The sequence below is a fragment of the Phyllobates terribilis genome, unplaced genomic scaffold, assembly GCF_046119375.1.
Source record: "Phyllobates terribilis strain yellow unplaced genomic scaffold, ASM4611937v1 Scaffold_285__1_contigs__length_2463970, whole genome shotgun sequence".
NCBI lineage: Eukaryota > Metazoa > Chordata > Amphibia > Anura > Dendrobatidae > Phyllobates > Phyllobates terribilis.
This window is the reverse complement of record NW_027363045.1, coordinates 1243993-1258989: the sequence shown is the minus strand read 5'-3', so window position 1 is coordinate 1258989 and position 14997 is coordinate 1243993. Positions and strand designations below refer to the sequence as shown.

The window sequence follows — 14997 nt, the reverse complement described above, 5'->3', positions numbered from 1 at the left end:
CCTATGCCTGTACTGTACACATACTGGCTGGCGACCAGTTCTTGTAGTATTATGTACTTACCCTATTTAGTATATTAAGGCTGTATTATACAATATATGTACATTTTACCTTTTGTGTCTCCCCTATTTCCTTATAGACTGTAAGCTTGTGAACAGGACCCTCACTCTTTTTAATATCTGAGTTATGCTTATTCTGTAAAGTCTGTATTGTCTGTATAAGTCCCCCCTAAAATTGTAAAGTGCTGTGGAATATGTTGGCGCTATAAAAATTATTATAATTAAATTCAGATGTAAATCTAAGGCCCACTCTATTGATGTTGAGTTCCCCGTCTAATTCAAAAGATTGTTCACTCGTCCCTGACCAGATGATAAAAATGTCATCAATATATTTGTACCATACCCCAATATATGGATGCCATCACTTATGATCATCCCTGAATATTGTGGATTCCTCCCACCAGTCCAGGAATAAAAGTTAGCATATCAGGGGGCACAGGGTCTCCCCATCGCAGTACCCCTGAGCTGGAGGAAGTACTTCCTATCAAAAAGAAAGAAGTTATGAGTAAGAGTGAATTTTAGAAGATCCTCCATGAAGTCATTATATCTGCTACACTCTATTGATCTCAATTTCAAGAAACGTCTTACTCCTCTGATATCATCCTCATGCGGAATATTACTGTACAAAGCCTCTATATCTAGTAAGGCCTGCTCCCCTACATGCATGTGACTCGCCCCCTGGGCCGTGGGGCACGCGGAACCGGGCGATAGGGAGACGTTGGGGGTAGTAGTGGCGGCCCGGTCCCGCGGATCAGGGTGGTCAGACCAATGGTAGTCTGCTACGTGCTTCAGACAATGTCCGACTACGCCACCCGTGGATTGCGGTTATTAGGAACCGCCGCTGCAAGGCAGTCCGCTGGGGCTGATGGTGTGTGCAGCTGGGATGGTGCGACTCCCCACGGGAAGAGTGCGACCCCAGGGCAGTGTAGCGGATGGTGGGGGTGATGGTAGTGCGAGTCCCGGTGCTAATAGTGCTGGAGGCGCGAATGAGCACACAGACGACAAGTTACAGTCCAGGGTCTTTACTCACAGTTCGTTTGTTCCAGGTCACTTCGGCCAGCAGTGACCGCCCGAGCCGTGCTGCGTCCACCGGGTGAGGGGCTCGGTCAACCCCCAGGCAGTTCAGGAGCATGGCACAGGACCCCCTTTTATCCTTTCTCTGGCCTGCCTCACCAGTGACCCACTTTTGTCCAGCTGCCGCGGACCTGTGCAGTTAAACGTGGGCCCCGTTCTCCGCTGTCCTATATGGTGCCTTCCTAGCAGGTTTGATGAGGTGTCGCACCAATATATGATCACGACGACCGGTCTTTGGCTGAGGGTAGTTTCTCCTCCACCAACTTGGGATCCGGTACCCTTAATCTGCCTGACCCTTCACCCTGGATTCTCGTGGGTTTTTAGGGTCCTTTCCACCTTCTTGTTCCTGAGCCCTTCTGTTTCTCTCTTCTCCTTCTTTCCTGTCTTCTCCTCCTTCCCTTGGCCTCTTCTCCAGGCCCACTTCTCCTTCTCCTCTCAGGCTCCGGCCTCTTCTCTAGGCCTGCCTCTGGAGCAGCACTCAGCCTGAGCTGCTGCTCCCTGTCTTCTTCTCTGACTGAACACTGTTCTAAGATGGTGCCCACCTTTTATACCTCCTTCTAGCCATGAGCCCAGGTGACCAGCAACCAATTAGCTCCTTCCTACGCTCAGGAACCAACCCCTATCTGTCCCTACAGCACTGGGTGTTCCACCCCTCCCTCCCCACTCCAGCAGGGACATGGTCGGTCGTGCCTGCACTTCTGTCTAGTGGGAGCACCGTTGAGCTGTCCCTGGGAAATGGGGTGTGTGTGCTGCATGCAGCTAACTGAGCCCTGGTCCATACTCCATCCTTACCTGGGAGTGGAATATCACACCTCTGGTCTGAGGTGCAATACCCCTGTAGCGGCCGAACCCTCGGGGCGCTACATTCCCCCCTGGTAAAGCACAGCACGTCCTCGGGCTGGAAAAGAGCAAAAACAGGTAATTACAGGACATGCAAACTTTTTAAAACTTTTCACATCAGGAAACAGGTAACTTGGTTCAATTCCCTTTATGGGAAACACTCTCCTTTTCTTGTTACACTATTATAAAACACGTACTAATACTTCTGGAACTCTTTTGACATATCACACTATAGAAAACATTCACATCAATATCTAGCAGCATATAAAAACTTTTCATATAAAACACTTTTAATTAAAGCACATTCTTGTATTCCTGGTTCACGGTCGCGGTGCAACTTGCGACCAGGTGCTCTTTCTTTTTAAAGGTGCAACAGTCCATTTTTAACTTTGAGGTAGACGTTGCGGTTCTTGTATAAAACCAGTAGGGGGCGCTTTAAGAAGCGCAACTATATACATGGAATTGGCTGTTTCCAGTCCTCGGCCGGTGGGGATAGGGGAATGGCTGCTCACAGTCCTCAGCCTGTTAGGGGAAGAGGGACGGCTGCTCTCAGTCCTCAGCCAGATTACTTAGGGGATAGGGGCACACAGGTAACAGTTCGATACTTGTCCCAACGGGGACCACACTTTCAAGACGGGAACAGTCCCAAAAACGATTCGGATGTCCTGACGGGTAACTATGTACACAGGTACTTTGCTACTTACTAGTAGCGGTGTCCTCCATAGGCTCCTTCTTCCTCCTCATATGGCTCTTCAGACCCGTCCGGGTCCTCTTGGCTCTCCTCATAGCCGCGGTGTTGTAGCTCCTCCTCAGTGAGCCGATGGACATGTAGGGCATATGGTCCTTTTGCACCTACGTGGCGGGTGAAGGTGACCACATCACCAGGGTACAAGTCACGGCCACGATGCCCCTCAGGTAGATGACTTTCGACGTCCCTGCGGGTCACTAAGACGTCGCCTGCGGTTTCTGGGCCCCTGATGAAACCCCAGCCGCTCTCCATGTGAAACTTGACTATGGTCCCGGTGATTCGGGGACCACGGGCTGCTTGGGGGTCTTGGCGGGCCTTGCGTTTCTGTTCGGCACTCTGGGCTTGGAGCCGTTCCTCTCTGACGCGTCTCTCTCGTCGCTCCCGCTCAAAGGTCGCTAGTTGCTGATGACAGGCCTCCAGACGACGGACCGCGTCTGCCCGAGTCTCTTGGGAGAACCCCATCAAGTTCTCGCCGGTGGGGTCCCACGCAAATTGGACGTCCTCCAGTGGGGGTAGGGGGACCTCCACGGGTTCTGGAGCCGGTATCAGAGGCTCGCGAGGGGGCTGGGCCTTCCATGGCTGATTGCTGATGACTTCGGCCGGCCACTCCAGGGGCAGTCCATCCGGACCGGTATGATGGGCAATCAAGTCCACAGCCAGTCGTGGTATGGTAGAGGGACTTGATCTGGGGGCAGCGCCCAGGGGCACTCGGCCTTGCGACCAGGCCAGGGGTCTCTCGGTCGCGCTAGGTGGCAGTCCCGTCCGGGAGAGGGGCGCAGGCTTAGCGATGGCGCCCGGGTCATCCAGGCCTTGCGACCGGGCCGATGACGCTTCTCGCTTTACGGCGCCCGGGGTCAAGGGGCGTGGCGACGGGAGGGGCGTGGCCGCGGCGCTCACCGCTTGAGGCCTAGCTGGAAGTAGTGGCGGCGTGGCAACAGGCGCGGTGAGTGGGGCTTCGGGTGCCGCGACTGGGGGCTGGGGCAGGCTTGCGGTTGCTGGGCTTGGGGTGGTGACGTCCCCTTCACTTGCCTCAGTCCTCGTGGCTCCCTCCGCGGCGTCGCTTCCGGTCCTCTCTTCTCTTGCGCCGTCCTCCGAGGCAGGCAAACCGCGGGGTGCGGCTGAAGCCTGTCGCTGGTGGGTCTCCGCCTGCCGGGCCAGTTCTTTTCTCCACTCTGTGAGTGCATCTTGCTGCGCCCGGACCATCCTCCGCTCCAGGTCCTCCAGTGCAGCTTGCGCACGCTCCGGATCTCTGGGGAGCTGCGCCAGGACTTCATCTCTGGGGAGCTGCGCCAGGACTTCTGCTAGGCTGCAGAGCGGTTCGGCCTGCAGCAGGCTTCGGGCCAGGAGACTGGTGCTGCTCAGGGCGTCCATTCCCGGGTGCGGTCTGTCTGGACTGATCCAGACCACCCCCTGCCCCGCAGTTTTCTTCTCTTCCCACCCCCATTGGGGGCGGCCCCGGGGCAACTTGGTGACAATCACTTTCAGGGGCAGCCCCCCCATGTTGATGGACATCTCCACTGCTGCATTCATGGCTGGTGGGGGCGGGCTCCTTCTTTGGCGCCACTCTGGGACCTGGCCCACGATGGGAGGTGGCTTCCTGCTGTCTTTTGGTGCACACATAATGGCGTCCGCTCTGCCAGGACGGGAAAAACGGATGAAGATGGCGGGAAACGGTCCAAGATGGCGTCTGATGGCGGGAATCGGCTCCGGATGGCGGGAAACGACTCCGGACGGCGGGAAATTTCTTTTTAAGGTACATGTGCAATTTTCTTCAGGCACGCAATACCCGTTTGTGGCGGGTTGGTCACGATCCTGCCGACTACGCCAAAGCTGATTCGCCCCCTGGGCCGTGGGGCACGCGGAACCGGGCGATAGGGAGACGTTGGGGGTAGTAGTGGCGGCCCGGTCCCGCGGATCAGGGTGGTCAGACCAATGGTAGTCTGCTACGTGCTTCAGACAATGTCCGACTACGCCACCCGTGGATTGCGGTTATTAGGAACCGCCGCTGCAAGGCAGTCCGCTGGGGCTGATGGTGTGTGCAGCTGGGATGGTGTGACTCCCCACGGGAAGAGTGCGACCCCAGGGCAGTGTAGCGGATGGTGGGGGTGATGGTAGTGCAAGTCCCGGTGCCAATAGTGCTGGAGGCGCGAATGAGCACACAGACGACAAGTTACAGTCCAGGGTCTTTACTCACAGTTCGTTTGTTCCAGGTCACTTCGGCCAGCAGTGACCGCCCGAGCCGTGCTGCGTCCACCAGGTGAGGGGCTCGGTCAACCCCCAGGCAGTTCAGGAGCATGGCACAGGACCCCCTTTTATCCTTTCTCTGGCCTGCCTCACCAGTGACCCACTTTTGTCCAGCTGCCGCGGACCTGTGCGGTTAAACGTGGGCCCCGTTCTCCGCTGTCCTATATGGTGCCTTCCTAGCAGGTTTGATGAGGTGTCGCACCAATATATGATCACGACGACCGGTCTTTGGCTGAGGGTAGTTTCTCCTCCACCAACTTGGGATCCGGTACCCTTAATCTGCCTGACCCTTCACCCTGGATTCTCGTGGGTTCTTAGGGTCCCTTCCACCTTCTTGTTCCTGAGCCCTTCTGTTTCTCTCTTCTCCTTCTTTCCTGTCCTGTCTTCTCCTCCTTCCCTTGGCCTCTTCTCCAGGCCCACTTCTCCTTCTCCTCTCAGGCTCCGGCCTCTTCTCTAGGCCTGCCTCTGGAGCAGCACTCAGCCTGAGTTGCTGCTCCCTGTCTTCTTCTCTGACTGAACACTGTTCTAAGATGGTGCCCACCTTTTATACCTCCTTCTAGCCATGAGCCCAGGTGACCAGCAACCAATGAGCTCCTTCCTACGCTCAGGAACCAACCCCTATCTGCCCCTACAGCACTGGGTGTTCCACCCCTCCCTCCCCACTCCAGCAGGGACATGGTCGGTCGTGCCTGCACTTCTGTCTAGTGGGAGCACCGTTGAGCTGTCCCTGGGAAATGGGGTGTGTGTGCTGCATGCAGCTAACTGAGCCCTGGTCCATACTCCATCCTTACCTGGGAGTGGAATATCACACCTCTGGTCTGAGGTGCAATACCCCTGTAGCGGCCGAACCCTCGGGGCGCTACACATGTATACATGCTCGGGGGTATACATGGAGGGGAGCAGGCAAAGGGAAACCAACTCCAGAGGGATTATTCCAACTGCAAGACCTCAGGCGGTACTATGGGGACATTACACTGTGTGGGGGCATCATACATCCTGCATTAGGGGCATAATGGGAGCATTACCCTGTGTGGGGGCATCATACATACTGCATAAGGGGCATAATGGGGGCATTACACTGTGTGGGGGCATTATACATTCTGCATAAGGGGCATAATGGGGGCATTACACTGTGTGGGGGCATCATACATCCTGCATAAGGGGTATAATGGGGGCAATACACTGTTGGGGCATCATACATCCTGCATAAGGAGCATAATTAGGGCTATTACACTGTGGGGGCATCATACATACTGCATAAGGGGCATAATCGGGGGCATTACATTGTGTGGGAGCATCATACATCCTGCATAAGGGGCATAATGGGGGCATTACACTGTGTGGGGGCATCATACATCCTGTATAAGGGGTATAATGGGGGCATTACACTGTGTGGGGGCATCATACATCCTGCATAAGGGGCATAATGGGGGCATTACACTGTGGGGGCATCATACATACTGCATAAGGGGCATTACACTGTGTGAAGGGATCATACATACTACATAAGGGGCATAATGGGGGCATTACAATGTGGGGGCATCATACATCCTGCATAATGGGGGCATTATACTGTGTGGGGGGCATCACACATTCAGCATAAGGGGCATAATGGGGGCATTACACTGTGGGGGCATCACACATCCTGCATAAGGGGCATAATGGGGGCATCATACATCCTGCATGAGGGGCATAATGGGGGCATCATACATTCTGCATGAGGGGCATTACACTGTGTGGGGCATCATAGATACTGCATAAGGGGCATAATGGGGGAATTACACTGTGTGGGGGCATCATACATCCTGCATAAGGGGCATAATGGTGGCATTACACTGTGTGGGCGGCATCATACATCCTGCATAAGGGGCATAATGGGGGAATTACACTGTGTGGGGGCATCATACATCCTGTATAAGGGGCATAATGGGGGCATTACACTGTGTGGGGCATCATACATCCTGCATAAGGGGCATAATGGGGGCATTACACTGTGCGGGGGCATCATACATCCGGCATAAGGGGCATAATGGGGGCATTACACTGTGTGGGGGGCATCATACATCCTGCATAAGGGGCATAATGGGGACATTACACTGTGGGGCCAGTAAAGGGGTCGTGTAGTATGAGAACAATACGTTTCCCCCCTTCCTGTCTCCATAATTGGGTCGTATGTATCTATTACAGGAAACAGAACAAAAACCTTATGATTCTTATAAAGGGGCAACACAAGACCCCAAAAGAGTCTCCGTGCTGAAGGGGTTAATGCCCCCTGCGCCCAGTAATGGGGGTCTCCACATACCTCCACTTGCAGCGCCGGCACGGTAAACGCTAGAAAGTATGGGCTCCTTCCAGGTATGACGTCATTTCCGGGGGGCGTGTCCTGGCTGTGCATTACGGGCGTGTTCTAGTTTAGCAGCGGACGCCATATCCTCATGCACAGGGACTGGGAGACAAGCTGCTGGTGAAGCTGCAGGAGAAGGTCAGTGCTGCGGGCTTGTGGGGGCTGGTGGTGGTGGTTATGTGGGGCATGCTGCGGGCTCTGGAGACATGCTGGGTACTCTGTGGGGATGCTCTGGGGCATGCTGCGGGCTAGTGGTGGCTCTGGGGGTATGCTGCGGATTTGTGGGGGCTGGTGGTGGCTATGTAGGGGATCCTGTTGGCTCTGGGGACATGCTGCGTGCTCTGTGGGGACGCTCTGGGGGGCATGCTGCGGGCTTGTGGGGGCTCTGGGTGGATGCTGGGGGCCTATGATGGCTCTGGGTGCATGCTGGGGGTGCTCTGGGTGGATGCTGGGGGTGCTCTGGGTGGATGCTGGGGGTGCTCTGGGTGGATGCTGGGGGTGCTCTGGGTGGATGCTGGGGGTGCTCTGGGTGGATGCTGGGGGCTCTGGGTGGATGCTGGGGGCTCTGGGTGGATGCTGGGGGCTCTGGGTGGATGCTGGGGGCTCTGGGTGGATGCTGGGGGCTCTGGGTGGATGCTGGGGGCTCTGGGTGGATGCTGCGGGCTCTGGGTGGATGCTGCGGGCTTGTGGGGGCTCTGGGTGGATGCTGCGGGCTTGTGGGGGCTCTGGGTGGATGCTGCGGGCTTGTGGGGGCTCTGGGTGGATGCTGCGGGCTTGTGGGGGCTCTGGGTGGATGCTGCGGGCTTGTGGGGGCTCTGGGGGCATGCTGGGGGCTGTGGGTGGATGCTGAGGGCTTGTGGTGGCATGCTGGGGGCTCTGGGTGGATGCTGCGGGCTTGTGGTGGCTCTGGGTGGATGCTGCGGGCTTGTGGTGGCTCTGGGTGGATGCTGCAGGCTTGTGGGGGCTCTGGGTGCATGCTGAGGGCTTGTGGTGGCTTGCTGGGGGCTCTGGGTGGATGCTGCAGGCTTGTGGTGGCTCTGGGGGCTGTGGGTGAATGCTGAGGGCTTGTGGTGGCATGCTGGGGGCTCTGGGTGGATGCTGCGGGCTTGTGGTGGCTCTGGGTGGATGCTGCGGGCTTGTGGTGGCTGTGGGTGGATGCTGAGGGCTTGTGGTGGCATGCTGGGGGCTCTGGGTGGATGCTGTGGGCTTGTGGTGGCATGCTGGGGGCTCTGGGTGGATGCTGCGGGCTTGTGGTGGCTCTGGGTGGATGCTGCGGGCTTGTGGTGGCTCTGGGTGGATGCTGAGGGCTGTGGGTGGATGCTGAGGGCTTGTGGTGGCATGCTGGTGGCTCTGGGTGGATGCTGTGGGCTTGTGGTGGCTCTGGGTGGATGCTGCGGGCTTGTGGTGGCTCTGGGTGGATGCTGCAGGCTTGTGGGGGCTCTGGGTGCATGCTGAGGGCTTGTGGTGGCATGCTGGGGGCTCTGGGTGGATGCTGCAGGCTTGTGATGGCTCTGGGTGGATGCTGCAGGCTTGTGGGGGCTCTGGGTGCATACTGCGGGCTTGTGGGGGCTCTGGGGCATGCTGGGGGCTCTGGGTGCATACTGCGGGCTTGTGGGGGCTCTGGGGCATGCTGGGGGCTCTGGGTGCATACTGCGGGCTTGTGGGGGCTCTGGGGCATGCTGGGGGCTCTGGGTGGATGCTGCAGGCTTGTGGGGGCTCTGGGTGGATGCTGCGGGCTTGTGGTGGCTCTGGGGGCATGCTGGTGGCTCTGCGTGGATGCCGCGGGCTTGTGGTGGCTCTGGGGGCATGCTGGTGGCTCTGCGTGGATGCCGCGGGCTTGTGGTGGCTCTGCGTGGATGCCGCGGGCTTGTGGTGGCTCTGCGTGGATGCCGCGGGCTTGTGGTGGCTCTGCGTGGATGCCGCGGGCTTGTGGTGGCTCTGCGTGGATGCCGCGGGCTTGTGGTGGCTCTGCGTGGATGCCGCGGGCTTGTGGTGGCTCTGCGTGGATGCCGCGGGCTTGTGGTGGCTCTGCGTGGATGCCGCGGGCTTGTGGTGGCTCTGCGTGGATGCCGCGGGCTTGTGGTGGCTCTGCGTGGATGCCGCGGGCTTGTGGTGGCTCTGCGTGGATGCCGCGGGCTTGTGGTGGCTCTGCGTGGATGCCGCGGGCTTGTGGTGGCTCTGCGTGGATGCCGCGGGCTTGTGGTGGCTCTGGGTGGATGCCGCGGGCTTGTGGTGGCTCTGGGTGGATGCCGCGGGCTTGTGGTGGCTCTGGGTGGATGCCGCGGGCTTGTGGTGGCTCTGGGTGGATGCCGCGGGCTTGTGGTGGCTCTGGGTGGATGCCGCGGGCTTGTGGTGGCTCTGGGTGGATGCCGCGGGCTTGTGGTGGCTCTGGGGGCATGCTGGGGGCTCTGGGTGGATGCTGCTTGCTTGTGGGGGCTCTGGGTGGATGCTACAGGCTTGTGGGGGCTCTGGGGGCATGCTGTTGGCTTGTGGCTCTGGGTGGATGCTGGGGGCTTGTGGTGGCTCTGGAGGGGCATGCTGTGGGCTCTGGGGGATGCTGCGGGTTTGTGGGGGCTCTAGGGCGGATTCTGGGGGCATTTTGTGGGGGCTCTGGGGGGGATGCTGCAGGTTTGTGGGGGTCTGGGTGGGATGCATGCTTGGGGGCTGGTGGTGGCTATGTGGGGGATGCTGCGGGCTCTGGGTGCTCTGGGGATGCGTTGAGGGGGCATGCTGCGGGTTTGTGGGGGCTCTGGGGAGGATGCTTTGGGAGGTTTATGGGGGCTCTGGGGGGCATGCTGCGGGCTTTGGGGGGTTATGGGGGCTCTGAGGGCATGCTAGGGGCTCTGGGGGGGTTGTGGGGGCTCTGGGGAAGGGGGGCGGAATGATGGTGCACGCCTGTGGGGGCTCTGGGGAAGGGGGGCGGAATGATGGTGCACGCCTGTGGGGGGCTCTGGGGAAGGGGGGCGGAATGATGGTGCACGCTTGTGGGGGCTCTGGGGAAGGGGGGCGGAATGATGGTGCACGCTTGTGGGGGCTCTGGGGAAGGGGGGCGGAATGATGGTGCACGCCTGTGGGGGCACTGGGGAAGGGGGGCGGGACGATGGTGCACGCCTGTGGGGGCACTGGGGAAGGGGGGCGGGACGATGGTGCACGCCTGTGGGGGCTCTGGGGAAGGGGGGTGCGGGACGATGGTGCACGCCTGTGGGGGCTCTGGGGAAGGGGGGTGCGGGACGATGGTGCACGCCTGTGGGGGCTCTGGGGAAGGGGGGTGCGGGACGATGGTGCACGCCTGTGGGGGCTCTGGGGAAGGGGGGTGCGGGACGATGGTGCACGCCTGTGGGGGGCTCTGGGGAAGGGGGGCGGAATGATGGTGCACGCTTGTGGGGGCTCTGGGGAAGGGGGGCGGAATGATGGTGCACGCCTGTGGGGGCTCTGGGGAAGGGGGGCGGAATGATGGTGCACGCCTGTGGGGGCTCTGGGGAAGGGGGGCGGAATGATGGTGCACGCCTGTGGGGGCACTGGGGAAGGGGGGCGGGACGATGGTGCACGCCTGTGGGGGCTCTGGGGAAGGGGGGTGCGGGACGATGGTGCACGCCTGTGGGGGCTCTGGGGAAGGGGGGTGCGGGACGATGGTGCACGCCTGTGGGGGCTCTGGGGAAGGGGGGTGCGGGACGATGGTGCACGCCTGTGGGGGCTCTGGGGAAGGGGGGTGCGGGACGATGGTGCACGCCTGTGGGGGCTCTGGGGAAGGGGGGTGCGGGACGATGGTGCACGCCTGTGGGGGCTCTGGGGAAGGGGGGTGCGGGACGATGGTGCACGCCTGTGGGGGCTCTGGGGAAGGGGGGTGCGGGACGATGGTGCACGCCTGTGGGGGCTCTGGGGAAGGGGGGTGCGGGACGATGGTGCACGCCTGTGGGGGCTCTGGGGAAGGGGGGTGCGGGACGATGGTGCACGCCTGTGGGGGCTCTGGGGAAGGGGGGTGCGGGACGATGGTGCACGCCTGTGGGGGCTCTGGGGAAGGGGGGTGCGGGACGATGGTGCACGCCTGTGGGGGCTCTGGGGAAGGGGGGTGCGGGACGATGGTGCACGCCTGTGGGGGCTCTGGGGAAGGGGGGTGCGGGACGATGGTGCACGCCTGTGGGGGCTCTGGGGAAGGGGGGTGCGGGACGATGGTGCACGCCTGTGGGGGCTCTGGGGAAGGGGGGTGCGGGACGATGGTGCACGCCTGTGGGGGCTCTGGGGAAGGGGGGTGCGGGACGATGGTGCACGCCTGTGGGGGCTCTGGGGAAGGGGGGTGCGGGACGATGGTGCACGCCTGTGGGGGCTCTGGGGAAGGGGGGTGCGGGACGATGGTGCACGCCTGTGGGGGCTCTGGGGAAGGGGGGTGCGGGACGATGGTGCACGCCTGTGGGGGCTCTGGGGAAGGGGGGTGCGGGACGATGGTGCACGCCTGTGGGGGCTCTGGGGAAGGGGGGTGCGGGACGATGGTGCACGCCTGTGGGGGCTCTGGGGAAGGGGGGTGCGGGACGATGGTGCACGCCTGTGGGGGCTCTGGGGAAGGGGGGTGCGGGACGATGGTGCACGCCTGTGGGGGCTCTGGGGAAGGGGGGTGCGGGACGATGGTGCACGCCTGTGGGGGCTCTGGGGAAGGGGGGTGCGGGACGATGGTGCACGCCTGTGGGGGCTCTGGGGAAGGGGGGTGCGGGACGATGGTGCACGCCTGTGGGGGCTCTGGGGAAGGGGGGTGCGGGACGATGGTGCACGCCTGTGGGGGCTCTGGGGAAGGGGGGTGCGGGACGATGGTGCACGCCTGTGGGGGCTCTGGGGAAGGGGGGTGCGGGACGATGGTGCACGCCTGTGGGGGCTCTGGGGAAGGGGGGTGCGGGACGATGGTGCACGCCTGTGGGGGCTCTGGGGAAGGGGGGTGCGGGACGATGGTGCACGCCTGTGGGGGCTCTGGGGAAGGGGGGTGCGGGACGATGGTGCACGCCTGTGGGGGCTCTGGGGAAGGGGGGTGCGGGACGATGGTGCACGCCTGTGGGGAAGGGGGGTGCGGGACGATGGTGCACGCCTGTGGGGAAGGGGGGTGCGGGACGATGGTGCACGCCTGTGGGGAAGGGGGGTGCGGGACGATGGTGCACGCCTGTGGGGAAGGGGGGTGCGGGACGATGGTGCACGCCTGTGGGGAAGGGGGGTGCGGGACGATGGTGCACGCCTGTGGGGAAGGGGGGTGCGGGACGATGGTGCACGCCTGTGGGGGCTCTGGGGAAGGTGGGGGTGCGGGACGATGGTGCACGCCTGTGGGGGGGCGGGATGATGGTGCACGCCTGTGGGGGGCGGGATGATGGTGCATGCCTGTGGGGGCTGTGGGGAAGGGGGGGGGCGGGATGATGGTGCACGTCTGTGGGGAAGGGGGGGGGGGCGGGATGATGGTGCACGCCTGTGGGGGCTGTGGGGAAGGGGGGGGCGGGATGATGGTGCACGCCTGTGGGGAAGGGGGGGGCGGGATGATGGTGCACACCTGTGGGGGCTATGGGGAAGGGGGGGGCGGGATGATGGTGCACGCCTGTAGGGGCTGTGGGGAAGGGGGGGGGATGATGGTGCACGCCTGTGGGGGCTGTGGGGAAGGGGGGGGGGTGATGGTGCACGCCTGTGGGGAAGGGTGGGGGCGGGATGATGGTGCACACCTGTGGGGGCTGTGGAGAAGGGGGGGGGGGCGGGATGATGGTGCACGCCTGTGGGGGCTCTAGGGAAGTGGGGGGGGGGGGTGATGGTGCACGCCTGTGGGCGATGGTGCACGCTTTTGGGGCCTCTGGAGGGGGGTAATGTTTGTAGAGGGCAGTCTGCTGGGATTTGGGGTGTGGGTTTATGCTTTGGGGCCCTCTGGTTGATGTGGGGGGATTAATGCTGGGGGTATTTGGGGTGGTGGGTTAATGTTTCATTAGGGGACACAAAAAAACATTGGTGTATGTTGCTGACACTATGCAAAAAAAGCTTAGCTCTTCCCCAGAAGGGTGCATCTTCAACTGGCATGAAGCTAATCCGTTTTAGCTTAGTGTCAGTAGGAGGCAGACATGAGTCTGGACCCAGGCCCATCTCTACCCTAGGGTGTTTTCACATTGCGTTCTGTGTCGCCGTCGGGGCATACGTCTACTGTGTCTGAGAGTCTGCCAACTGGGACACAGAACGCAATGTGTATGTAGCCGTAGTTTTTTTTTTTTTTTTTTTTTAAATTAACGATTCCCCTTTTTCTTTCAGATACTGTTTGTAAGGGCGACAGTGGAATTGTTTCACTACTGTATCCTCTGTGGTCTACGAGTCAGGACCCTAACACAACAAGAGTGTTTGGGATTCCCTGGCAGACTGTCCTTGGCACTAATCTTCTGCCCACTCGCCCCCCAGACCCAGAAGGATCAGGTTATCTCATGCCCAGCTTCATCATTGGTCTGCGAAGAAGGATTCAGGTTCTTCACCATAGATATGTCATACCAGGCAGTGAGGGTGCTCGATTCGCCACCTCCACGTTTTCCAGAGGCTCCTGTGGCCCCTCTTTTAAAAAATCCAGACTTCAGTCGAGACTTTCTCCGGTGGCCGGGCCAAACCCCTCGCAGCCTAAACAATCACACACGCCGCCTCTCCAGCGCTTTCCGCCCTTCACTTATCAGGGCACACTTTGCATTCTGGTGCGCAAGATCTCTGCACTTGTTTTTCCTGTTACTGCCTCTTTCTCCTCCTACACGGCACCATCTTTCTGTCGCCAGTTTATAACACTGCCTCAGCTCACCTGAACTCTGCTGCCTCATTACCTGGTTCTGCCGGATCACCGCCACCTTCAGCCTCTCAAGGTCTTCAGGATGCAGTGTCTGAGTAATCTGTGCCACCGGGGGCAGCTCTTTATCCACAGCCTAGCTCTCCTCTAGCATCTTTCTTTCTCTTCTCTCTATACCTAACCCCAAGGAGTCTCATTTTGCATGTTTCTCCTGTAACAAAAGGTTTCCTTCTGGTCAGACCTGGTCCCTCTGCCAGGACTGCAGTCTGCCCACAATGTCACCTCCCCAGGAGCTCCTCACTGCCTATAAGGAGAGTGTGCCCCCCCCCCCTCCTGCAGCCGCCAATCAGCCCTGGCAGGTGGCAACATCACCATCCACATGGCCTCATAGCTGAAATCATGGAATGTGGATTCAGCTTCCAAAAAGTCCACCAGCCTCACCTTCCAGGGCTCCCGCCTTTTCGAAGAGCTAGATAAGATGATCTTTAATGCCATGGGGGGTAAAAGTATTTTGTTTCTCCGCAACAGAGGGCCAAATGCCCCCCCCCCCCTCACCCAAGAGACGCACAGTCCAGTTTTTTTTCGTCCTTTCGGAAATTTTCAGTGTAGAACAGCAGCCAAAAGGACAACTCCGGCCCGCCAGGAAAAGAGACCTTCCTTTAGGCTAGCCCCCTCCTGGCATCAACGAACTTGCCAGCGCCGGTACTTATCTAGCAGATTCTCTTCGGTATGACGCGGTGTTCCCACCTGGGATGTTTCTGAGGGTGGATGGCCATCTCCTTTTGGTTCTGGGATGAGTGGCTCTCCGTAGTCAACAACTCTTGGGTCTGAGATGTTGTCGACTACAGACGCAAAATAGAATTTTCCATGCGGCCTTATATTCGAGACCAATTTCCCCAAAGACCCCCTTCACTTATTCCC

The 14997-nt window shown here is 60.1% G+C and overlaps 2 protein-coding genes across 2 annotated transcripts in view; one reads left to right on the top strand and one right to left on the bottom strand.

The window, feature by feature from the left end:
- LOC141220378 (oocyte zinc finger protein XlCOF29-like) overlaps positions 1-7358 on the bottom strand; it is a 28538-nt gene extending 21180 nt beyond the window's left edge. Inside the window, exon 1 of the mRNA XM_073666310.1 lies at positions 7266-7358. Within this exon, the coding sequence (XP_073522411.1) occupies positions 7266-7358 (93 nt within the window). The remainder of the gene's footprint in view (positions 1-7265) is intronic.
- Positions 1-14997, top strand: part of LOC141220372 (uncharacterized) — a 796264-nt gene that overhangs the window by 744884 nt on the left and 36383 nt on the right. The window lies entirely within an intron of this gene.